The 27,871-nt window shown below is 43.7% G+C and overlaps 1 protein-coding gene across 1 annotated transcript in view; it reads left to right on the forward strand.

The window, feature by feature from the left end:
• LOC126455817 (gamma-aminobutyric acid receptor subunit delta-like) overlaps positions 1–27,871 on the forward strand; it is a 194,669-nt gene that overhangs the window by 139,427 nt on the left and 27,371 nt on the right. The window contains exons 4-5 of the mRNA XM_050091582.1: positions 8,559–8,641; positions 22,391–22,546. Of these exons, the coding sequence (XP_049947539.1) occupies positions 8,559–8,641; positions 22,391–22,546 (239 nt within the window). The remainder of the gene's footprint in view (positions 1–8,558; positions 8,642–22,390; positions 22,547–27,871) is intronic.

A 27,871-nucleotide genomic window follows, 5' to 3' on the forward strand; every position in this document is an offset into this window, starting at 1 on the left:
AGTGACAGTAGGCTATTAACATCGATTTTTTTCATTTCATCTTTCTCAGTCTCATGGGTTATAGGATGATCTGCCAGCAGTACACACTACAGACTCCGTTCTGCCCATTGGTTTCATATAAAACGTAACAGCAGTTGTCATAAATATTCAAAAATGGTTAAAATACAGGCATTTTCAAAAACTTCGAATACTGATCACTTACACGAGGTGTGTGAGAAAAGTAATAATACTGATAACACTGCGAGCGATCTGGCAACGTTTTTCTACTTGTGCAGACCAGTGTCTTCATTCCTGCCAGATCATCAGTCCGAGTTTCAGCTCCGTACAGCCATCACGTGGTTTTTGAGAGCCCCATCAGTGAAGTTGCGTTTTTGTTGTGTATTGCGAAAATGGAACAGCGGAATTTAGAGCAACGTTAGGCCATCAGGTTTTGTGTTAAACTTGGGGAATCCGCGAGGGTGACCTTTGCAAAGTTGAAGCAGGTTTATGGGGAACATTCCTTATAAAGAGCACTAGTTTTTCGCTGACAAAAATCGTATTTGGGACACCGAGGACAAGGTGAAGAAGAACCTCGTTCAGGGAGACCTTCAACATAAAAAACCGACGAAAACCTGGAACGTGTGCGTGCTCTTGTAAGATCAGACCGACGTTTAACAATAATGATGATGTGTGACCTGTTAAACTTAAACACTTTCTCCGTACATAAAATTTTGACCGAAGTTTTGCACATATGAAAGATTTGTGCCAAAATGGTGTCGAAAAAACTCATAACCAAGCAGAAGGACTATTGAAGAAAGGTTTGCGTTGATGTTCTTGAGCGGAATGCCAGTGACCAAGAATGGTTCAGTGAGACAAAGCGGTAAAAGTGAGGAGTGGCACACTGGGACGTCTCCTCGGCCGAAAATAGGTCGATTGAGGAAATCAAAGATCAAAACAATGCTAATTGGCTTTTTTGACAATAGGGTTACCGTGCAAAACGAATTTCTTCCTCCAGGATAAACGGTCAACCAAGTGTTTTACGAAGATGTCCTTGAAAGGCTCAGGAAAAGAGTGAATCGAGAGAGACCGGATATTGCAGACAAGTGGATGCTACGTCACAACAACATCCACTGCCACATGGTCACTTCCATCGAGGAATTTTGTGTCTCAGAATGCATTCCTGTTGTTCCACAGCCCACCTATTCTCCTAATCGGAGTCCTTGTGACTTTTTTCCTTTTCCAGAAAATGAAAAATGTCTTAAAAGGACGTCATTCTGGGACTCTGGAGAACGTGATCGACATGTTAAAGGCCTTACCAGTTGAAGCTTTCGGCGCTGCTCTCAAGACTGGAAACAACGACTACGCCGTAGTATAGCTGCCGAAGGGAGCTACTTTGAAGGGGACAACATTGTTGTTTGAAACAAAAAATAAAAAATAAAAAAAATAAAAACATTGGTACTCTCGTTACTTTTATCACACACCTCGTATTTTTCCTTCAAAAGTTAATGAGCTGATTTGGCTGGTGTTACGAAATGGCAGTATTGAAGCATTTATATTGTTGTGGATAATGGAATTTAGGGTGTAAATGATAACTGTTTACAATCTCCCACAGTGGTCTTGGGGGAGTAGAGACGAAAAATTTGATACAGGGCACTTGCGATCTATCAAGCCGGTTAAGTCGCCTAAGCTTCAGCGCATGCGCGGCACGTTGTTTTCAGTACCCTCTCGTCCTCTTACGGCCTCAGTTTTATTGGGTATTTCGTTAACATTATTAATTTAAACTTTGCCGTGACGGTAATGAAAGGAAGAAGACCTCTGTAAACGCTATGCAACAACTAATTACGTTTACAGTACCATCTAAACGTAACGCATGCAAGCATAGTAGTTTAGTAGTAACAAAACCAAACAAACGAAACGATTTAATTGTTAATTTTACGCTGCTAAAATTCACAATAGCATCAGTTAAAATTTGCTCAGACATCAGTCTTACATTTTCTAAGTGGAAGAACGAGGGATTTTCAATATTAAAGGACGACTTTAGCCGAATCTCGTGTGGTGCGCGTGCGCCGTAGCTTAGCTCGCTTTTATAGGTCAGTTTCACGGTGTTCTCCGGCTTGGTATACCACAAGCGTCCTATATCAATTTGTTAGTCTCGACGTCTGCAACACCACTATAGTACGATGTAAACAGTTATTGCTTACACCCTGTATAAAGTAAGGTGCAATGAAAATCTGTTAAGACAAAATAACGAAAAAAGAAGTGTTAAGAAAACAAAACAAAATTACGTTATATCACACTGGTTAACATACCAGAGGTGCAGCAACTAATGATAGGGATAAAACAGTATATGCTGTTGCCGCAAAATTCCTTAAAAGTTTGTGAATTTCGTAGGGGGGAGGGTGAATTAGAAACACATATACTTAATCAAGATAAGGAACGTGATGAAAAATGTGGCTGTAGTAGATTTGTGCGGATTATACACAACTGGCCATTAAAATTGCTACACCAAGAAGAAATGCAGATGATAAATGGGTATTCATTGGACAAATATATTATAGTAGAACTGACATGTGATTACAGTTTCACGCAATTTGGGAGCATAGATCCTGAGAAATCAGTACGCAAAACAACCACCTCTGGCCGTAATAACGGCCTTGATACGCCTGGGCATTGAGTCAAACAGAGCTTGGCCGGCGTATACAGGTACAGCTGCCCATGCAGCTTCAACACGATACCACAGTTCATCAAGAGTAGTGACTGGCGTATTGTGACGAGCCGGTTACTCGGCCACTATTGACCAGACGTTTTCAATTGGTGAGAGATCTGGAAAATGTGCTGGCCAGGGCAGCAGTCGAACATTTTCTGTATCCAGAAACGCCCGCAACATGCGATCGTGCATTATCCTTCTGAAATGTAGGGTTTCGCAGGGATCGAATGAAGGGTAGAGCCACGGGTCGTAACACATCTGAAATGTAACGTCCACTGTTCAAAGTGCCGTCAATGCGAACAAGAGGTGACCGAGACGTGTAACCAATGGTACCCCATACCATCACGCCGGGTGATATGCCAGTATGGCGATGACGAATACACGCTTCCAATGTGCGTTCACAGCGATGTCGCCAAACACGGATGCGACCATCATGATGCTGTAAACAGAACCTGGATTCATCCGAAAACATGACGTTTTGCCATTCGTGCACCCACATTCGTCATTGAGTACACCACCGGAGGCGCTCCTGTCTGCGATGCAAGGTCGAAGGTAACCGCAGTCATGGTCTTCGAGCTGATAGTCCGTGCTGCTGCAAACGTCGTCGAACTGTTCGTGCAGATGGTCGTTTTCTTGCAAAACGTCCTCATCTGTTGACTCAGGGATCGAGACGTGGCTGCACAATCCGTTACAGCCATGCGGATAAGATGCCTGTCATCTCGACTGCTAGTGATACGAGGCCGTTGGGGTCCAGCACGGCGTTCCGTATTACCCTCTTGAACCCACCGATTCCATATTCTGCTAACAGTCATTGGATCTCGACCAACGCGAGCAGCAATGTCGCGATACGATAAACCATAATCGCGATATGCTACAATCCGATCTTTATCAAAGTCGGGAACGTGATGGTACGCATTTCTCCTCCTTACACGAGGCATCACAACAACGCTTCACCAGGCAACGCCGGTCAACTGCTGTTTGTGTATGAGAAATCGGTTGGAAAGTTTCCTCATGTCAGCATGTTGTAGGTGTCGCCACCGGCGCCAACTTTGTGTGAATGCTCTGAAAAGCTAATCATTTGCATATCACAGGATCTTCTTCCTGTCGGTTAAATTTCGCGTCTGTAGCACGTCATACTCGTGGTGTAGCAATTTTAATGGCCAGTAGTGTAGATTGAGTACAACAACAAGCCACAAGCACGATGTAAAAAGTTCACATTTAGTCATTGCGGGTTTTTGATATTTAAAAATCCATCGGTTGATGGTTCTTTCGACGATTCATGCTGGTGCCACAGGAACATACATCACGTAACTTATTATCAAATTATTAGTTAATCAGGATTCAGACCATCTCCTGCATGATCTTTCAAATTAAAAATCTGCCCCATATGTTTATTGAATTTTAAACGAAAAGTTGAGGCACCAAATAATTAACGAGCACAAAGCGAGATTCGACATGAAAGCACGTGTAAGATCCATCTCTCGATGTATTTAAAAAAATCATAACTATTAATGGGGAAATGTGAAAAAACCTTTTATGCTGTACGTGTGGCTATTTTATGTATTCAGGCGTCAGGGATTATAAGTACATTGTGAAAGGAATACCACATCATGTGCCTAACAACAGAAGACAGAAATGACATAAAAAACTGCAGACCCACCAGCCTCCTCTCAGAAATATACAAAATATTCTAAAATCATCACTAACCGCTGTAAGATGCGCTAGATTTTAATCAGATAGAGGAAAAGTCAACTTTAGAAGTAGATATAGTACAATGGGCCATCTGCAAGTTGTGAACGATTCCGCAGAATAGGACACTGAATATGAAATATCAGTTGCCCTCGCATTCTTAGGTTTTCCGGATGCATTTTGCGTGCTTTGCAAAAAGTGGCTTCTCTATTGGTTACTTCAAGATCTTGACAGAGGGCCAAAAATAATCGTTTTCAATATCAGGCAATATCGTCCCGCGTGGCATATTTGTCCCATATGACGCTAATGGAAAAGTATTTTTCGTGTAAAGTGGAAACGATGTCTTGGATCAGGAGGCTTGTTTGACATTTCCAGTTTTCTTGCCTGTTAGCCTTTTTTGGAAAGTGTTGGTATGAGAGTAAGGTCCATGATTGATAAGACAAAGTCACATCGTTTAATAGTAAGAGTTTGGTCACGTGTTTTGGGTATATTAGAGGACGGTGGGATTAAATGTTCTTTTCATTCGTCTTTATTGAAAACTTAGTGCATCATTCACAGTGAGTTCATTACAGATACAGTACCGATTTCGTTTTGTTAGTTAGTTAGTTGTGGGTGTAAGAGTTTGCTTAGGTATTTTTGGATGTATTAGAAGATTATGTAATTAAACTTTCTTTACCTTCGTCTTTCTTGAAGACTTAGAATATCATTTACAGTGAGTTCATTAGAGGTATTGCATCGACTTCGTTTTGTTAGCTAGTCAATTGTTTATTTATCCATAGATCATTTACAGACTGGTAATAGACATGTCACGTGAACTGAAAAAGGAAGCAGTCCTTTAAAAAATTAACTAGTTCATGCATACAGTAATCATATTTTACCAAAAAACTTACAGTACTCATCTGAGTCACATCGTTGGTCACTGTCCACACTGCACACATTACATCAGCACTTTTTCAAAATGGAAGTTTCTTTATTATGGCTAAGACGGGCCAATGAAGAGTGACAATGACTTTTTTCTAATTTAGTTGAGTATCAAAGTGACTTCGTCTTCATCTCTGAGAATGGCGGAACGCATAGTATGCGAAAAGAGCATTAATGAAAAACTTTGGATATATTGACATCCATTAAATGTGTTGGCAATGTAACAATCGCATACAACTGCTTGGAGTGAGTGTGAATTCCTGGGTGAGTTTACAGATGTCTGATGATGGGCCTTCCGAAATTGGCAGACAGGTTGGTCAAACTGCAGATGAGAGGGACAACAGGGGTAAAGAAACTATCGTTTTGGAGAAATATCAAGCAACGAAAGTAACTGTAGCTCTAAAAAGAGTGATTTTTCTAATAGTAATGTGAAAGCCAGGTTTCCGCGAAAAGCTTTCTTCGTGTGAGTTCGGTTCGTCGTGTTTTTTTAATGGATCACAAACTTATCACCAGTACACTAATGCATACTAAGCTAATGATAAAACAGGCGTGACTAACGTTTGTAGAGCACGGCTTCGATCGATGCTTTTAATTTTATCTTTGTGCCGCGTAACAGCTGCCACATGTGTCAAGATCGTATGACACTACATTATAAAATTCTATTGTTACAGTGTCTCCACGTGCCCACAACAGGATCACGCCATCGGATGTGAAGACAATGGCAGCTCAATAGGCCTAATCATCGCTAAGTCCCAAAAGGCAGAACTAATGACAAGTTTCTGTAAGAGCCCAAATAAAGACAAAACACCTTTCGGATAACCACAATAAATAGTGAAATATGAATAGCATATGGGTGTTTGGATACAACTTCAAGATCTCAAGTCCAGTGATAGAACCAGTTCTCCAACCAGACGGGGGTGAGGGGGAGGGGGGGAGGGTTAGTGAGCAACATTATCAAAACAGTGCCCCATACTAGACATTGACATACTTTCGCTAGTAAGGACATGGGGAATAGGTCATAACGGTCAAAACTAACTCTAGGATTGCATTATTAAGTTATAGTGTGGCTACAGATTAAATTACAAATGTAATTCTGTAAATGGCTGCCGTGCAGCCGTACTTTCAGTGAGAGTATGAATAGTGTTTGGAACTTACTAGCGCTTGCCACATCGAAGCGATTTTACGAAAGTGTGATCCACTGAGCCTGCAAATAGCCAAAGACCAAACCAAAATAGAAAAAATGGTCTTCGAGCGTTGGATTGACAGGTATTCATAAAGCAGCCGATAATTGCTTCGATAGACTAAGAAATTGTGTCTTATCGTTTAAAAGCCCATCTGCAAGCAATCCCAATTACCGCCACATGACTACGCAAAAGATTTGATTTTGGCGATTTTCCCATTATTGAACAGAACTTAACATACCTTGTTTCTTTGAAATCAAGAAAGAGAACATTTCCAGAGAACCACGTAAAACACTCCCTTACAAGCAGTAGTTACCATATTATTAAACTGCTAAGCTTGATATTGTATAAAATGAGTAAAAAGTAAAAGCACAGTGCCTTCCAAGTTAAATCACCAATGTGGGAAAACTGTAATGTTGTTGTTGTTGTGGTCTTCAGTCCTGAGACTGGTTTGATGCAGCTCTCCATGCCACTATATCCTGTGAAAGCTTCTTCATCTCCCAGTACCTACTGCAGTCTACATCCTTCTGAATCTGCTTAGTGTATTCATCTCTTGGTCTCCCTCTACGATTTTTACCCTCCACGCTGCCCTCCAATACTAAATTGGTGATCCCTTGATGCCTCAGAACATGTCCTACCAACCGATCCCTTCTTCTGGTCAAGTTGTGCCACAAACTTCTCTTCTCCCCAATTCTATTCAATACTTCCCCATTAGTTATGTGATCTACCCATCTAATCTTCAGTATTCTTCTGTAGCACCACATTTCGAAAGCTTCTATTCTCTTCTTGTCCAAACTATTTATCGTCCATGTTTCACTTCCATACATGGCTACACTCCATACAAATACTTTCAGAAATGACTTCCTGACACTTAAATCTATACTCGATGTTAGCAAATTTCTCTTCTTCAGAAACGCTTTCCTTGCCATTGCCAGTCTACATTTTATATCCTCTCTACTTCGGCTATCATCAGTTATTTTGCTCCCCAAATAGCAAAACTCCTTTACTACTTTAAGTGTCTCATTTCCTAATCTAATTCCGTCAGCATCACCCGACTTAATTCGACTACATTCCATTATCCTCGTTTTGCTTTTGTTGATGTTCATCTTATACCCTCCTTTCAAGACACTGTCCATTCCATTCAACTGCTCTTCGAAGTCCTTTGCTGTGTCTGAGAGAATTACAATGTCATCGGCGAACCTCAAAGTTTTTATTTCTTTCTCCATGGATTTTAATACCTACTCCAAATTTTTCTTTTGATTTCTTTACTGCTTGCTCAATATACAGATTGAATAACATTGGGGAGGGGCTACAACCCTGTCTCACTCCTTTCCCAACCACTGCTTCCCTTTCATGTCCCTCGACTCTTATTAACTGCCATCTGGTTTCTGTACAAATTGTAAATAGCCTTTCGCTCCCTGTATTTTGCCCCTGCCACCTTCAGAATTTGAAAGAGAGTATTCCAGTTAACGTTGTCAAAAGCTTTCTCTAAGTCTACAAATGCTAGAAACGTAGGTTTGCCTTTCCTTAATCTTTCTTCTAAGATAAGTCGTTAGGTCAGTATTGCCTCACGTGTTCCAGTATTTCTACAGAATCCAAACTGATCTTCCCCGAGGTCGGCTTCTACTAGTTTTTCCATTCGTCTGTAAAGAATTCGTGTTATTATTTTGCAGCTGTGGCTTATTAAACTGATAGTTCGGTAATTTTCACATCTGTCAACACCTGCTTTCTTTGGGATTGGAATGATTATATTCTTCTTGAAGTCTGAGGGTATTTTGCCTGTTTCATACATCTTGCTCACCAGATGGTAGAGTTTTGTCAGGACTGCTGTAATGTAACGAGATTTAAACCTACCAAAGAGACGGCCGCTGGGCAATCGTCACCCACTTAAGTAACAAGTGTACAATCAAGAACAATGAATGATATCAGTTTGCAAGTGTAATATTCAGTGATCTTCTGTATTAATATGTAATGATCATTACTTCCTCACTATAAATTTAAAGAGTCTGATGTTGAGGAGTGCAAGCTGCGTCTAAAATCTGTACTGTCTGCCTATAGTGTAAATATCTGCTGTTTTCCAGGGCTACCATCGTCATGAAATGCAGTTTTGATTTCCGGCCCTACCCATTCGACGTGCAGGAGTGCAACATGGATTTCATGTCCCGTAAGTAAATGTTTCATAAAACGTGTTTTTGAGTGACTTATGTCAGTGGTGAGTAGTTCACACGTTTGAACATAATAGTAACACTTCGCTCTTCTGTGGATGGAGAAATTGCATCTAGAGAAATACCCCCTTTCCCGTTCCAATGTGGAATTGTGTTTCGGAAGAATGATGTGTCAAATTGCCTTTGAATGAGCTCGGATTTCTGTGACTTTCGTTGCATTCTCCTTTAACGTGTTGTGGCAAAGACGAAGCAATACGTTTTCTAACTCTTCTTGGGGCTTAAACGTTTAACAGAAACCACACAGCGATGCACGACGCCTCTCTTGCAGCGTTTGCCACTGGGGCTGGATGTGCACCTCCGTAATGCTCTCGCGTTTATATAACGAAACCGTGAACGCAAAGAGCCGCTATTATTTCGATCTCCTCCGAATCCTTTATTAATATACGTGTACTGATGGAACGAGGGTTTTCTAAACTTCCTCTTTGTTGGATGATTACAGTTCCTTAAGTTTGTTCCAACTAATACGAGCCTGGAATTTGCTTTCTCCAGCACTTTTCGACTATTCGATATACATCATCAGATGCGAAAAACGCCACGGAATTTTCTGCGTTGATCACCACATCTTCCGTACGTATCGTGGACAATAATGATCCTACAACACTGCTCTGACGTACCCTGAGTTGTCAAGAACGACTTGTTGAATTCCATATGACAAGACGTCCTAAATTCAGTCACAAAGGTAGTATCTCTTCAAGTAATGATTTGTCAGATTCTGCGGCTCATATCGTGTGTTCATTTATTTGTTCTTCACACAATTACAGCCGACTATCTGGGAAGCTAACATAGGATATAAAACTCACATTTTTGTGGATAATAAAAAGTAGACAAAAAAGTGAAGTATTCAGGCGGATAGGAGGAAACGAAATGAAACTTCGGAAGTGTTCTTCGGAGGTGAGGATATCATCTGGAGCGCCCCAGGGAAGTGTGGTAGGTCCGCTGTTGTTTTCTATCTACATAAATGATTTTTTGGATAGGGTGGATAGCAATGTGCGGCTGTTTGCTGATGATGCTGTGGTGTACGCGAGGGTGTCGCCGTTGAGTGACTGTAGGAGGATAAAAGATGACTTGGACAGGATTTGTGATTGGTGTACGAATGGCAGCTAACTCTAAATATAGATAAATGTAAATTAATGCTGATGAATAGGAAAAGAATCCTGTAATGTTTGAATACTCCGTTAATAGTGTAGCGCTTGACACAATGACGTCGATTAAATATTTGGGCGTAACATTGCAGAGCGATATGAAGTGGGACGAGCATGTAATGGCAGTTGTGGGTAAGGCGGATAGTCGTCTTTGGTTCATTGGTAGAATTTTGGGAAGATGTGGTTCATCTGTAAAGGAGACCGCTTATAAAACACTAATACGACCTATTCTTGAGTACTGCTCGAGCGTTTGGGATCCCTATCAGGTCGGATTGAGGGAGGATATAGAAGCAATTCAGAGGCGGGCTACTAGATTTGTTACTGGTAGGTTTGATCATCACGCGAGTGTTACGGAAATGCTTCAGGAACTCGGGTGGGAGTCTCTAGAGGAAAGGAGGCGTTCTTTTCGTGAATCGCTACTGAGGAACTTTAGAGAATCAGCATTTGAGGCTGACTGCAGTACAATTTTACTGCCGCCAACTTACATTTCGGGGAAAGACCACAAAGATAAGATAAGAGAGATTAGGGCTCGTACAAAGGCGTATAGGCGGTCATTTTTCCCTCGTTTTGTTTGGGAGTGGAACAGGGAGAGAAGATGCTAGTTATGGTACGAGGTACCCTCCGCCAAGCACCGTATGGTGGATTGCAGAGTATGTATGTAGATGTAGATGTAGAAGTTAAAATGTTATGTATTGTTACTTCAGTGTTTACAAAATGAAGTCAAATTTACAAAGCACTTGGCAGTATGAGCACACTTTTCAGTATGACGTTGCACACACTCTGGTCTGGTTAAACGCACTGGTTCGGTTGGGAAAGGGTTCATAAAACCATTGAATGCTCTCCTGAGCCAAGATGGCCCACAACTGTTGTAATTTGTCCTTGATGTCCGTGATACTGACACTGGGAGAGTTATTGCAAGTCCGAGGTCGTCCCGCACAGGCGTAGAAATGGTGTTACACTGTGCTCGGTGCTCAATATGGTGGTCGTGCTTTGCGGCGTTCGGACTTGATCGACTGGAATCATGACGACAAATACACTCTAAGACAAAGAAAGAAGAACCCCAAATGAATTATCCGAATGGGGCGGAAATAGCCATATGTGATATACATGAACAGACGAAGAAATGATTATAATTTCACAAAAGTTGGTTGATTTATTCAAGAGAGAGAGCTTCACAAACTGAACAAGTGAGTAACGAGTCAGTCCACCTCTGGCCCTGATGGAAGCAATTATTCGGCTTGGCACTCACTGATTTGTTGTATGTTCTCCTGAGGGATATCGTGCCAAATTCTGTCCACCTGGCTCGTTAGATCCTGAAAATCTCTAGGTGATAGGAGGACCCTGCCCCCAATGCTCAAATTGCAGAGATCCAGTGACCCTGTTGGCCGACGTAGCGTTTGGCAAGCACGAAGACAAGCAGTACAAACTCTTCCTTGCGTGGGTGGGCATTGTGTTACTGAAATGTAAGCGCAGGATGGCTTGCCATGAAGGGCAACAAAACTGGGTGCAGAATGTTGTCGACGTACTTCTGTGTTATAACAACGCTGCGGATGACAAACAAAGGGTTCCTGCAATGACAAAAAATGGCAGCCCAGACCAAGACTCCTGGTTGTCGGGCCGTATGACGGATGACAGGTTGGTACTGCACTGCTGTCCAGGGCGTCTCCAGACACGTCTTCGCCGGTCATCAGGCCTCAGTTCCAACTAGGTCTCATCACTGAAGATAGTTCTACTCCAGTCAATTCCAGGCCGAATATACCCGACACCGCTGCAAACAGGCTTGTTGGTTTACAGAGGTCAGTGGTAGTCCCTTTCTGTGAGCTGCCTATTAAAGGCGCTTGTCGTCACTGAACTATCAGTTGGATGTCGAACCGATGATAATGATGAATCCGGGGTTCTGCGTGCCTTTGTGACAAATACTCTCTAGGTCGACTGCTTCCTTCTTGACGTTGTTTTCGGCTATGCTGAACCCAGTCCTTGACGACGAGTACACCGGCCCATCCCCAGGCTCTAGTGCAGTCCAGTATTAGGCCACTGTTACATACGAGTCCTCCACAAAACTGGATATTGCACGATAAGACCAGGTTGCCAAATGGAGACCTACAATGGGCCCTCTTCCAAATTCTGTCACTTGCTGATAAAGCTGCCTCACACGAACGCACGGTCAGAGTCCTTCACAGTGATCACTCAATATCTGACGCTGTTTAAGCCTCGTATATACCTTACCAGTCTTGGGAACAACTGTATCACAAACATCACTAATGTACTCTGGCGGCCGTCCTGTCTAACACAGAGAATAGTATTAATTACACTGCCAGAAATGGAAATTAGTACACCTTGAAAGACGAGACAGATTTTCATCCGATGACAGCATATCCCACCTAGGTGTTCTGATAATGGTTTAAACATCGTCCGCCAGCAGATAGCTTAATGGCACAGCTAGCAGAGCGCCATCTGAGTCTACTCTCTAATAGGCAACGCTCACAGAGAGAAGGCTCAATCCGATGCAGACGTGTGTAGCAAGCAGACAACCATGCCATGGAGATTTAATCGTGCTTCCTACAGCCAACTGAGCGAGCTCGAAAGAGGTGACATTGTGGTCTCCCGAGTGGTTGGACTGCCCTTTTGGAGAATTCTCACACAAGTTGGACGTGCTGCGTCAGTTGTGCAACGATGCTGGTTTCAGTGACACGTGAAAATTCTCTTATCCATAGACGTGGTTCTGGACGTTCATGCAGCACAGACGCCCGTCAGCATCGTCGCATTGTAAGGGCATCAGTGGCAGATCGTACAGCTATGACAGCACAGATAAGAGGAGTGAGCACAGAGCCGGCCGTTGTGGCCGTGCGGTTCTAGGCGCTTCAGTCTGAAATCGCGTGACCGCTACGGTCGCAGGTTCGAATCCTGCCTCCGGCATGGATGTGTGTGATGTCCTTAGGTTAGTTAGGTTTAATTAGTTCTAAGTTCTAGGCGACTGATGAACTCAGAAGTTAAGTCGCGTAGTGCTCAGAGCCATTTGAGCCAAGTGAGCACAGACGTGTCAACACGAACCGCCGCAATCCGTTATTAGCAGTTGGATTACGCTCACTCACACCTCTAGCCCGTCTTTGAGTCACACCACAGCATCAACGTGCTCGGCTCGACTGGTGCCGTCAGAGAATCTTTGTAAGATGGTGCCCCGTGGTCTTCAACGGTGAATGCAGATTCTGCCTGCACACAAATGATGGTCGTTTGCGCATACGACACAGACCTGTTGAGGGCTGTCTCGCATAGTGCTTTCGTCCAAGGCCTCAGGTCTGCGCTGCTGTAAGCTACAACTCTCGTTCACCTTTGTTGTTTTTGGATGGCATGCTAACCAGCGCTCAGTATGTGCAGAATGTTGTTCGACCCGTCCATTTGCCATTCCTGCAACATGAAGGTGATGTGTTGTTCCAATGGGATAAGCTCTCCCTCACACTGTCCGTGAAACTCAGCTGCTCTGCTAGACGTCCAGCAAATTCTCTGGCCAGCACCAGGGAAGACGAATGGAATATTCCAGAATTTGAAACACGAACAGCTGCTAGCATGAGTTTCATAGAAGTAGATACCTTAGGGGTTGCGAAGCAACTCAAATCGCTTGATACGGGCAAGCCTTCAGGTCCAGATTGTATACCGATTAGGTTCCGTTCAGATTACGCTGATACAATAGCTCCCTACTTAGCAATCATATAAAACCGCTCGCTCACCGATAGATCTGTACCTACAGATTGGAAAATTGCGCAGGTTGCACCAGTGTTTAAGAAGGGAAGTAGGAGTAATCCATCGAAGTACAGACCTATATCATTGACGTCGGTTTGCAGTAGGGTTTTGGAGGATGTACTGTATTCACACATCATGAATAACCTCGAAGGGAACGATCTATTGATACGGAATCTGCATGGTTTCAGAAAACATCATTCTTGTGCAACGCAGCTAGCTCTTTATTCGCACGAAGTAATGGCCGCTATTGACAGGGGGATCTCAAGTTGATTCCGTATTTCTAGATTTCCGGAAAGCTTTTAACACCGTTCCTCACAAGCGACTTCTAATCAAGCTGCGGGCCTATGAGGTATCGTCTCAATTGTGCGACTAGATTCGTGATTTCCTATCAGGAAGGTTGCAGTTCGTAGTAATAGACGGCAAATCATCGTGTAAAACTGAAGTGATATCAGGTGTTACCCAGGGCAGCGTCCTGGGACCTCTGCTGTTCCTGATCTATATAAATGACCTGGGTGACAATCTGAGCAGTTCTCTGAGGTTGTTCGCAGATGATGCTGTAATTTACCGTCTAGTAAGGTCATCCGAAGACCAGTATCAGTTGCAAAGCGATTTAGAAAAGATTGCTGTATGGTGTGGCAGGTGGCAGTTGACGCTAAATAACGAAAAGTGTGAGGTGATCCACATGAGTTCCAAAATAAATCCGTTGGAATTCGATTACTCGATAAATAGTACAATTCTCAAGGCTGTCAATTCAACTAAGTACCTTGGGTGCTAAAATTACGAACAACTTCAGCTGGAAAGACCACATAGATAATATTGTGGGGAAGGCGAGCCAAAGGTTGAGTTTCATTGGCAGGACACTTAGAAGATGCAAGAAGTCCACTAAAGAGACAGCTTACACTACACTCGTTCGTCCTCTGTTAGAATATTGCTGCGCGGTGTGGGATCCTTACCAGGTGGGATTGACAGAGGACATCGAAAGGGTGCAAAAAAAGGGCAGCTCGTTTTGTATTATCACGTAATAGGAGAGAGAGTGTGACAGATATGATACGCAAGTTGGGATGGAAGTCATTAAAGCAAAGACTTTTTCGTCGCGGAGAGATCTATTTACGAAATTTCAGTCACCAACTTTCTCTTGTTGTTGTTGTTGTTGTTGTGGTCTTCAGTCCTGAGACTGGTTTGATGCAGCTCTCCATGCTACTCTATCCTGTGCAAGCTTTTTCATCTCCCAGTACCTACTGCAACTTACATCCTTCTGAATCTGCTTAGTGTATTCATCTCTTCGTCTCCCTCTACGATTTTTACCCTCCACGCTGCCCTCCAATACTAAATTGGTGATCCCTTGATGCCTCAGAACATGTCCTACCAACCGATCCCTTCTTCTGGTCAAGTTGTGCCACAAACTTCTCTTCTCCCCAATCCTATTCAATACTTCCTCATTAGTTATGTGATCTACCCATCTAATCTTAAGCATTCTTCTGTAGCACCACATTTCGAAAGCTTCTATTCTCTTCTTGTCCAAACTATTTATCGTCCATGTTTCACTTCCATACATGGCTACACTCCATACGAAACTTTCAGAAATGACTTCCTGACTCTTAAATCAATACTGGAAGTTAACAAATTTCTCTTCCTCAGAAACGCTTTCCTTGCCATTGTCAGCCTACATTTTATATCCTCTCTACTTCGACCATCATCAGTTATTTTGCTACCCAAATAGCAAAACTCCTTTACTACTTTAAGTGCCTCATTTCCTAATCTAATTCCCTCAGCATCACCCGACTTAATTAGACTACATTCCATTATCCTTGTTTTGCTTTTGTTGATGTTCATCTTATATCCTCCTTTCAAGACACTGTCCATTCCATTCAACTGCTCTTCCAAGTCCTTTGCTGTCTCTGAGAGAATTACAATGTCATCGGCGAACCTAAAAGTCTTTATTTCTTCTCCATGAATTTTAATACCTACTCTGAATTTTTCTTTTGTTTCCTTTACTGCTTGCTCAATATACAGATTGAACAACATCGGGGAGAGGCTACAACCCTGTCTCACTCCCTTCCTAACCACTGCTTCCCTTTCATGTCCCTCGACTCTTATAACTGCCATCTGGTTTCTGTACAAATTGTAAATAGCCTTTCGCTCCCTGTATTTTACCCCTGCCACCTTTAGAATTTGAAAGAGAGTATTCCAGTCAACATTGTCAAAAGCTTTCTCTAAGTCTACAAATGCTAGAAACGTAGGTTTGCCTTTCCTTAATCTTTCTTCTAAGATAAGTCGTAAGGTCAGTATTGCCTCACGTGTTCCAGTGTTTCTACGGAATCCAAACTGATCTTCCCCGAGATTGGCTTCTACTAGTTTTTCCATTCGTCTGTAAAGAATTCGTGTTAGTATTTTGCAGCTGTGACTTATGAAACTGATAGTTCTTCCGAATGCGAAAATATTTTGTTGAGCTCAACTTACATAGGTAGGAATGATCATCAAAATAAAGTAAGAGAAATCAGAGCTCGAACAGAAAGGTTTAGGTGTTCGTTTTTCCCGCGCGCTGTTCGGGAGTGGAATGGTAGAGAGATAGTATGATTGTGGTTCGATGAACCCTCTGCCAAGCACTTAAATGTGAATTTCAGAGTAATCATGTAGATGCAGATGTAGATCTCCGATCGCACACATGTGGCATATGACTCGTGTGACTCGTCAACATACTGCTCTTAACAGAACTGTGTGAACAGGTCGAGCAGGCGTGGAATAACATATCCCAGGACAATATTCGCCATATGTGCGATAGACTGAATGCCAGAATCAGCGGCCGCATTGCCGCCCATGGAGGCTACACCACATAATAAAATGGGTCGTTCAGCACGGGTCGATAAATGGTGCCTCAGAACCGCTTGTAATATTCAACTGTGAATGTAATCATTTTATGTACACCATACGCACTGTTGCAGCATTAAATATTGAGTGAATTGGAAACCTCTAAATGGGTATACAATTTTTTCCAGCAGTTATTGACGTTAATGTTAAAACTTCAACAATACTACAAATAATACCGGAAATTACAACCAAAAAAAAAACAATACAGGTAAAAGTTATCTTCTACCATTACGAAACTATTAAACCTTTAAGCAGCTATCTAGCTACTACTACAAGGGTCATTCGATAAGTAATGCAACACATTCTAAATCTTAAACATTTCTTTCTGAAAGCAGGTTGGTTTTATTCACGATTTAAAAAAATGGTTCAAATGGCTCTGAGTTCTATGGGACTTAACATCTGAGGTCATCAGTCCCCTAGACTTAGAACTAGTTAAATCTGACTAACCGAAGGACATCAGACACAAACATGCCCGAGGCAGGATTCGAACTTGTGACCGTAGCAGCAGCGCGGTTCCGGACTGAAGCACCTAGAACCGCTCGGCCACAAAGGCCGGCTCAGGATTCCAGTACACCGTATTATTCTCCGTTGTTTCGGCTCCAAAACCCTATTTTTCAACATAATATCCGTTGAAAGTGATGGTCTTACGGCACCACATTGGGAGGGCCAGTATGCTCAAATGCTACCCCTCTACTGGTCGATGTCAGAGCCAATGTCTTGCTACATCAGTGACCTCCACATCATCCACGTACTGCTCCCATCAGAGTGCACGCTTCATTGGGCCAAATAAATGGAAGTCCGAGTGTGCGAGATCCGGGCTGTGGGTGGATGAGGAAGAACACTCCAATGAAGTTTTGTGAGCTCCTCTCGTGTGCTGGCTTATGAGCCTTTGGGTTGTCTTGGAGAAGAAGTTCGTTTGCATTTTTGTGTTGACGAATACTCTGAAGTCCGCACGCTACAACATTGCAGGAATCACAGCTGTGTGCGACCGGCCGCCATGAGGGAAATCGCACTCGTATGCACGAGCTTTAACAGACGCCTCGCACAACGACTCACTGTGCTTTTGTTCACTGCCAGGTCTCCATAAACATTCTGCAAGCGCCTGTGAATATCTGCGATGTTCTGGTTTTTAAACAATACAAACTCTATGACAGCCCTCTGCTTGGAACGCCCCTTACAGACGCCACTTTGAGACCGAAGTGTAGCGCCGCCACATTTCGGAACTTAATGAAACTGTGGGGACTGAAGCGGAAATATTCCAAAATGTCCCATAACAAATACCACATTTTTGAGCCGAAATTATCCGAGAAAAAAATGTGTTGCATTACCTACTGAACACCCCTCGTACTACATTACTGGCCGTTAAAATTGCTACACCACGAAGAAATGCAGATGATAAACGAGTATTCATTGGACAAATGTATTATACTAGAACTGACATGTGATTACATTTTCACGCAAATTGGGTGCATAGATCCTGAGAAATCTGTACCCAGAACAACCACCTCTGGCCGTAATAACTGCCTTGATACGCCTGGGCATTGAGTCAAACAGAGCTTGGATGGCGTGTACAGGTACAGCTGCCCATGCAGCTTCAACACGATACCACAGTTCATCAATAATAGTGACTGGCGTATTGTGACGAGCCAGTTGCTCGGCCACCATTGACCAGACATTTTCAGTTGGTGAGAGATCTGGAGAATGTGCTGGCCAGGGCAGCAGTTGAACATTTTCTGTATCCAGAAAGGCCCGTACAGGACCTGCAACATGCGGTCGTGCATTATGCTGCTGAAATGTAAGGTTTCGTAGGGATTGAATGAAGGGTAGAGCCACGGGTCGTAACACATCTGAAATGTAACGTCCACTGTTCAGAGTGCCATCACTGCGAACAAGAGGTGACCGAGACATGTAACCAATGGCACCCCATACCATCACTCCGGGTGATACACCAGTATGGCGATGACGAATACATGCTTCCAATGTGCGTTCACTACGAAGTCGCCAAACACCGATGCGACCATCATGATGCTGTAAACAGAACCTGGATTCATCCGAAAAAATTACGTTTTGCCATTCTTGCACGCAGGTTCGTCGTTCAGTACACCATCGCAGGCGCTCCTGTCTGTGATGCAGCGTCAAGGGTAACCGCAGCCGTGGTCTCCGAGCTGATAGTCCACGCTGCTGCAAACGTCGTCGAACTGTTCGTGCAGATGGTTGTTGTCTTGCAAACGTCCCCATCTGTTGACTCTGGGATCGAGACGTGGCTGCACGATCCGTTACAGCCATGCGGATAAGGTGCCTGTCATCTCGACTGCTAGTGGTACGAGGCCGTTGGGATCCAGCACGGCGTTCCGTATTACCCTCCTGAACCCACCGATTCCATATTCTGCTAACAGTCATAGGATCTCGACCAACGAGAGCAGCAATGCCACGATACGACAAACCGCAATCGCGATAGGCTACAATCTGATCTTTATCAAAGTCGGAAACGTGATGGTACGCATTTCTCCTCATTACACGAGGCATCACAACAACGTTTCACCAGGCAACGCCGGTCAACTGTTGTTTGTGTATGAGAAATCGGTTGGAAACTTTCTTCATGTCAGGACGTTGTAGGTGTCGCCACCGGCGCCAACCCTGTGTGAATGCTCTGAAAAGCTAATCATTTGCATATCACATCATCTTCTTCCTCTCGGTTAAATTTCGCGTCTGTAGCACGTCATCTTCGTGGTGTAGCAATTTTAATGGCCAGTAGTGCATGTTTGGTACTACAGATTCTATGATAAAATCGCCACAGTTTTGTTTATGTTCATTTATTAGACTACATATTAGGCTGGTGCATAAATTCGTAGCGTTCTTGTTTCGTATATTTTTATTTCGGTTGCTGAGGGTTTATGTATCGATTGTCATTTTTTATTTATAGTTCACTGTTACTGTTCGAATTTACATTTTGCCTTTTATCATTAGGAGATAGCGCGTGGAACTGCAGACGCTAGAAAATGATGGTCTAAGTGGATAAATCGAAACATTTCCGGGTTCAATAGAAGGGCGGCAGCAGCGGAGACCGCCAGAAACATTTGTGTCGTGTATGGGGACAATGCAATTGGACAGAGCACGGTAAGAAAATCGTTTTTCTTGTTTTAAGGAGGATCGTTTTGACGTTAGTTCAGTATTTGATGAAGTCGTTTAAACGCATTAATCCACAGTGATCCGCATTATTGTACTCGAGTAATGGCAAGTGTCGTGAAGTGTGATCATTCCAACAGCGTATGACATTTGCATGCAATGGGGATGGTTCAAACATCGGGTGTATGGGTACAGCACGATCTAAGCCAAAACCGCAAAAATCAGCTGGTGACAGTGTTTGGTCGTTGATAATTGACTCTTGAACAACACCCAACATTCCTACCCTGTATCGTTACTGGTGACGAGAAATGGTGTCTTTATGCTAATGTAAGGAAAAGAAAGGAATGGTTGAGACCAAACAAAGCAGCATCTGCCAGTACAAAAGCCTGCGCGCATCCATAAAAGAATATGTTATACACCTGTTGGAACAGCGACGGTGTGGTGAACTACGAATCGCTTTCCGGGGGTGTAACGATCACTGCTGAATATTATTGTCAACAACTGAGAGGTCTTGTAGCCACAATCCAAGAACAACCACCAGGGAGACTGCGTGAAGTGATGCTAGTCACTATAACTCCCGCCCGTATTCTGCTAGATTGACAAGGAACACTATACAGGAGTTGGGAGGGAAGACATCACCCACCCAACTTATTCAACTGATTTGCGCCCTCACCTTTTCACCTTTTCCGCTCTCTATCGAACAACCTTAAGGAACTTCCTTTCCGGGTGGACGTGAGCTCCGAACATGTCTCGAAGGGTACTTCGCCTGAGGGCCACGTTATTTGTAAAGTCGCGGAATCGAAAAGTTTCCCCAGCGTTGGCAGACTGCTGTAAATAGTGCAGGAGAATATATTATTGACGACTGAAGTCTCTGTTATGACTATCTGTTGCGTTTACTCTACGTTTGAACGTATGCACCAACCGAGTATAAGCTCTAGATCGTTGTATCAGCTACTGGACCCGTCCTCACACTACTTACACCTCTGTCAACTATCATTGCTGTATTCTTGGGGCATACTGCAGGTCGTCAGCTGCGTTTCCGCTGTGACAGTCGATTCCGCGATTCACTGTAACGTCTTAGAATCCATGCTTCCGTAATCACTTGCACTTAAGCGATTGTAAGTCTTGGAAACCCTTTTATTCAGTAGTCACCACCCTCAGGCGCGTTCTCTCCATACCGAGCGCGGTAGCGCAGTAGTTAGCACACTAGAATCGCATTCGCTTCAAATCCGCGTCCGGCCATCCTGGTTTAGGTTTTCCGTGATTCCCATAAATCGCTTGAGCCAAATGCCGGGATGGTTCCTTTCAAAGGGGACGGCCGATTGCCTTCTCCGTCTTTTCCTAATCTAAGTATGTGCTCCGTCTCCAATGACCTCGTTGTCACCGGAACGTTAAACACTAATATCCTCCTCTCTCTCTCCACCTGTACAGTACAGTACTGTCGTATGGTCTAATGCTTTCGTGAAGTCGCCCTTGGCTTTACTGGAGGCTGCAAGTGCAGTATAGCCCAAGACACATCTGGTCTAATTGTTGCACAGTGCTGCTTCTACACTGAAGTGCCAAAGAAACTGGTATAGGCATGCGCATTCAAATACAGAGGTGTGTAAACAGACAGAATACTACACTGCGGTCGGCAACGCATACATAACACAACAAGTGTCTGACGCAGTTGTTAGATCGATTACTGCTGCTACAATAGCAGGTTATCAAGATTGAAGTGAGTTTGAACGTGGTGTTACAGTCGGCGCACGAGCGATGGGACACATCTCCGAGGGAGAAGTGGGGATTTCCAGTACGACCGTTTCACGAGTGTACTGTGAATATCAGGAACCCGGTAAAACATCAAATTTTCGACGTCGCTGCAGCCGAAGAAAGATCCTGCAAGAACGGGACCAACGACGACTGAAGAGACTCTTTCAACGTGACAGAAGTGCAACCCTTCCGCAGATCGCTGCAGATTTCAATTCCGGGCCATCAACAAGTGTCAGCGTGTGAACCATTCAACGAAACATCATCGATATGGGCTTTCGGAGCCGAAGGCCACTCGTGTATCCTTGATGACTGCACGACACCAAACTTTACGCCTCGCCTGGGCTCGTCAACACCGATATTGGACTGTTGATGACTGGAAAACTGTTGTCTGGTCGGACGAGTCTCATTTCAAATTGTATCGAGCAGATGGACGTGTACGGGTATGGAGACAACCTAATGAATCTATGGATCTTGCAGGTCAGCAAGGGCTGTTCAAGCTGGTGGAGGCTCTGTAATGGTGTGCGGCGTGTGTAGGTGGAGTGATATGGGACCCTGGATACGTCTAGATACGACTCTGACAGGTGACACGTACGTAAGCATCCTGTTTGATCACCTGCATCCATTCATGTCCACTGTGCATTCCGATGGACTTGGGCAATTCCAGCAGGACAACGCGACACCTCAAACATCCAGAATTCAGGAACACTCTTCTGAGTTTAAATACTTCCGCTGGCCACCAAACTTACCAGACATGAACATTATCGATCATATCTGGGATGCCTGCAACATGCTGTTTGGAAGAGATCTCCACCCCTTCGCATTCTTACTTATCTATGGACAGCCCTGTAGGATTCATGGCGTCAGTTCCCTCCAGCACTACTTGAGACATTAGTCAAGTCCGTGCCACGTCGTGTTGCGGCACTTCTGCGTGCTTGCGGGGACCCTACACATTATCAGTCAGGTGTACCAGTTCCGTTGTCTCTTCAGTCCATTATGTGTATGTAATGTGGCTGTACAGTCCACAGCGTGCTGCAGCTGGCTTGGCTGCTGCTGTGTCCGCAGCGCTGCAGACGACGGAGGAGCAGCGGTTCTCGTGGTACGACGAGGCGCGGCCGGTGGGCTTCTACAGCAGGCCGCAGGCCGCGTCCCAGCTGCTGCCGCAGTACGAGGTCGTGCTGACGCACTGCCCCGCCGCCTTCACCACCCCACACGTCTCCGGTACGTGCCCACTGTCACAGCCGCTCTACTAACTGTACTAAGTGACTGGTTATACAGGGTGTTCAAAAGGATTCACCCGATATCACAGGGGTACAATATCTTCCTTCATGAAGATAAAGACTTGAGGTAAATTTTATGTGACCCATAGGACTACAAAATTTCAAAAGCACCATCTGATTTTACAGAGATATATCTATACACTCAAGCACATACAACCGAGGGGTGATTTTAAAATTTCCTTTGAGAATCAAAGATTCCATTCATCTCCCACAAATCTTTAATGTTCTCCACTGGACGTTTATTATGCATTCAGATGATTCTCAGACTCGTCTCATTCTTTTGCAGCATGTCCAGTATTACTGCAATCTTTCACAAAACCTCCAAAAAAAATACAAAAAAAGCTGCATACCGACAGAACAGGTGACCTTGGAAGATTATTTTTTGCATGTCTATTCTTGTGATCGATGGCCATTGGTACTTCGGCTGTTCAATTACATAATAAAATAAATCACCTGCTGCTGTGGTTTTGATGTTATGTTATTATATGGCAACCAGTTTCAGTGACTCAGTACACCATTTTCAGGCCTAAGCTCAAGCTGAGGGGGTGAGCTACGATCATATATACGATCACATCAGTGGCTAACATTTATAAACTGTCCTCCTAGAACACTGTGACAGTGATGTTGGTCTGCTACCATCAACTACTCCGGTGGTAAGCGAGTGAGCGGGTAGCTGAGGCAGCGACGCACAAGCAGTCCAGATTTCCTTGCGTATTTGCAGGCGAGGCCCGTTTCCTGTACTTTTTATGTTAGTGGATTTCCTGTTTATCGCGACAGGTAAGGGACAAGTTACCTCCTACCTTCTGTAGTTACTCAATCCAAAAATATATTTATAAGAGAACTAGCAATCCGGCCCGGCTTCGCAGCGGTAGCATTGTCTACGGCCAGACGACTTGACTGGCGTAGTGCGCCACGAAAAACGTTAAGCAGGTGAAAATCATCTCTTTCATCTAACTTAAGCGGTGTAAGTAGCGCACGCCAGGAAAGTTATTTAGAGGCATGAATGGTATGTGTTCCACAAAGAATTGACGTTTGGAGTGACAACTCAGAGAAGTGATTGCAGCATATCGTGAGGTATGTAGTAAGTTTACAACCAATGCAAATATTATATGCGAATCATCTGTGGATGTGTGTGAGTGATTCAATATGTATCGAAATCTGACTGGTGTGGCACAAATAAAAGAAAAAATAAGAAAAACCAGGCACGATCTACATGTTTGACTCATGTTACAGAAATCCTCTTGTGAAGCTTAGAGCGTTTATGATAACTTGTTGAGTCTCATTGCCATAATTCGTTGTCGTGAACTCTTCGTGGCGGATTTCTTCGCCATGCCACTCTAAGAATAATCACGTCCAAATGTGTGATTGAGAAAGCTGAAATCTGAGTCATCTGCTGCTCTGTTGAAAGAACGTATTGTGCGTAAACAAAACAAAGTTGCTGAAGTTATTCAAGTGCTTTTACACTAGTACTTTTCTTGAAGCACAAAAAATAAAACACGAAATGTCTAGGATTAGCATGTTTTTTCGCTATGCAATTTTTCTCAAACGATTACAGGGAAACTATTGGTTAAAAATATTTGATTATTTCAAATGTCTCACATCACAGCCTGATGATGTCGTTATTTTTCCGTTATTGGTCATATTTGTTACGATATTTCAAAGATGAAGATCGCACTGCCAGTTGTTCGAAGAATTTGCAGTGAATTAAGAATGCGAAATGGTGCAAAATACGACTAGTCAACTGGGTGAAGCACAAAACTGTGATCATATTTCAAAATACGTCCCTGAACCATCTCGAGAAGTATTTCGAAATCTTGTGTATTCATCCACTAGTAATTTCTAAATTCCAATGAAGAAGATCGTATTCATGTCTTTATGAAGTATAAAAGACCCAAATCTCGGCCGCGCGGGGTAGCGTGCGGTTTTGGGCGCCTTGCCACGGTTCGCGCGGCTGCCTCCGTCGGAGGTTCGAGTCCTCCCTTGGGCATGGTTGTGTGTGTGTTGTCCTTAGTTTAAGTTAGATTAAGTAGTGTGTAAGCCTAGGGACCGACGACCTCAGCAGTTTGGTCCCATAGGAACTTACCACAAATTTCCAGTTTCCCAAATCTCTTTCTCTTTGCCAATCTTCTGTATAATCTGAAACTGTCCAAATACATATTACGTAGCTTTTGCCCAACCACGTAGAGAATCGTGTTCGCATCTATGTTTGACTCAAGGAATGCAGGAAGCTTAAAGTTGAGTCATTTGCTACGCAGCTGGAAAAGTTTTTATATAATTGTAAAGTTGTATCCCATCCCTGCGTTTTACTCTATGTATAACTAATTGAAAAGCACAGTTTTTAGACTCTCATGTTTTTTCGCTATGCTACTGTTTTAAAACGAGTGCAATCAACTGGATGTCACTAACACGGGACTTTCAGGCCCCTCTGCAATTATCAGATAGGGAAAGACGAGCTACAGTGTAACTTGGAATCCGTTAAGTTTCCTTTCTGGCGAGTATACGCATCACTGAGAGATGAGTGTTAGTTTTAAAGTCAGAATGAAAAAAACTGACCCAGGCGGGATATTATTGTGCAACCATACGTTTTCTAGCCGTCACATAACATCCCTTCAAGTTCATCGTTGAATACTTCACTCAGTTTACAGAGGAGAGCCAGCCCTGTGACCGAATACGCTGAGCTACCCTGCCGGCTACCGCTAGACTATAACTCCTGCTATGAATTAGTTCACGCTTTCTGCAAACTCAAACCACTGCTGCCCTCTCGAATTAACGGCGGCTGTACGGTATATATATCGTCAATTGAAGAGGGTCGTAATGTGTATTAGGCAGACATCTATCCAGCGCCACCACACAAGAATTCCAAAATGCATCAGGATCCAATGCAAGTATTATGACAGTTAGGCGGGAGGGGAGAAACCTTGGATTACATGGTCGAGCGGCTGCTCATAAGCCACACATCACGCCGGTAAATGGCAAACGACACCTCGCTTGGACGATTGAACAGTGGAAAAACATTGTGTAGAGTGACGAATCACGGTACACAATATGGCAATCCAATGACAGGGTGTGCTTATGGCGAATGCCCGGTGAACATCTGCCAGCGTGTGTGGTGCCAACAGTCAAATTCGGAGGCGGTGGCGCTATGATGTGGTCGTGTTTTTCATGGAGGGGGCTTGCACCCTTTGTTGTTTTGCATGGCACTATCACAACACAGGTCTACATTGATGTTTTAAGCACCTCCTTGCTTCCCACTGTTGAAGAGCAATTCGGGTATGGCGATTGCATCTTTCAACACGATCGAGCACAGCCTGTGGCGGAGTGGTTACACGACTATGACTTCCCTGTAATGGACCGGCCTGCACAGAGTCCTGACCCCAATCCTATAGAACACCTTTGGGATGTTTTGGAACGCCAGGCCTCACCGATCGGCATCGATACCTGTCCCCAGTGAAGAATGGGCTGTCATTCCCCAAGAAACCTTCCAGCACCTGATTGAACGTATGCCTGCGAGAGTGGAAGCCGTCATCAAGGTAAAGGGTAGGCCAACACCAAATTGAATTCCAGCATTACCGATGGAGAGCGCCACGAACTTGTAAGTAATTTTCAGCCTGGTGTCCTTATACTTTTGATCGCATAGTGTGTATATATATATATATATATATGTGTGTGTGTGTGTGTGTGTGTGTGTGTGTGTGTGTGTGTGTGTGTGTGAGAGAGAGAGAGAGAGAGAGAGAGAGAGAGAGAGAGTGGAAAGTGACCTATCGGAATCGTGTTCATTATTGTAAAGTTAGCACCTAACTGTTGGCGTAGGATGTATAATACTTAAGTGGAACATTACTCGTACATTGTAGCACACACACACACGCACACACACACACACACACACCTACACGAGACAGGTTCACGTCATAGAAATTCTGCTCACATGTTGGCGCGGCGGCGTCGGTCGAGAGCGACTTCTTAACGTATCTTTTAGCATCTTTTAACAACAAGACTCCGGCGACGTTACAGCTTCGCCGTTCAAATTTGTGCGTTGAGTGGCTCTCTCGTCATCTCGCTCAGGATACCAACTCAAGTGGTGGTGACCTGAAAGAACTATGCACGACTGTTGCCTTGCACAGGATTAGGGCAAGGATCTCAAATAGTTGGCAAGATTTGGTGACGTAATGCTCTTCTGTATTTTGTTCAAAGGCAAATTAATGACTGAACACGGTCCATGTTTGGTCATTTCGTTTCCCAACAATTCGTTGCTGACTTCGCTGTTCCAGCCGTTGAAAATTCTGAAAAGTGGTGAACAAATACGTATACATGTCAAAGTTCGAGATAAGGAAAGTTATTCTTTCAGTGATAATAATAAAGTAAATTACATACTGAACTTTAACCTTAATTAAAGGCCAGTGGAAAATTACATACACAACAGGCACTTAACAGAGTATATCTAATCTGTAGCGCAGAAGATCGAAGTTTGGACAGAAGTGAGATATTACTCAAAAAACAGCCGAAGTATGATCTCCTTTTTTGTTCTTGCCAACAAATACTTATGATACAGATCGTTGGTATCTTTGTCAGAATATCTGCGTTTTTGCAGTATCGATTTGAATGAACTTTATGTGAAGGAAAGGAGGTCCACATAGACACCACAGCTACGCTCTACTCTTGACAACAATAAGACAAAAAGTGTGTTGTCCACAGAAACATCTCAACATCCTTCCGCATTTCGTATTTTCCTAAGCGCAGTAAGGGGCCACAACCTAACCACGAGAAACACCCCCGTACCACTGCAGTCTACACCAACTCCTCCGTACTTCACTCTTGGCACTACACATGATGGCAGGTAACGCTCTCCAGGCATTCGGCAAACCCTTCCATCGGATTGCCATAGGGTATAGCGTGATTCATCGCTCCAAATGACTCGTTCTCAGTCATTGTGTGTCCAGTGCCGTTGCTTAGCACTGACTACAGAAATATGTGGCTTATAAGGACCTGCTAGATGATTGTAATTCATTCCTTTTAACTCGCTATGCATAGTCACTATGCTAGCTCGACTGATGATGACACTTTGGAACTCACGCGTTATTCCTTCCATTGATTTAAAGCGATTTTTCAGTCACACTCCGCAATGTTCGATCGCCCCTGTCCGTATGTAAATGAGGTCTTACCGCTGTGGTTGTTCCTTCACTTTTCCAGTTGATAATCACATCACCAACAATAATGATCGAAGCAAACGAAATGAATTAAAATTCGTGCTGCGGCCGGGACTCTAACC

Source organism: Schistocerca serialis, chromosome 1 (genome assembly GCF_023864345.2).
Source record: "Schistocerca serialis cubense isolate TAMUIC-IGC-003099 chromosome 1, iqSchSeri2.2, whole genome shotgun sequence".
NCBI lineage: Eukaryota > Metazoa > Arthropoda > Insecta > Orthoptera > Acrididae > Schistocerca > Schistocerca serialis.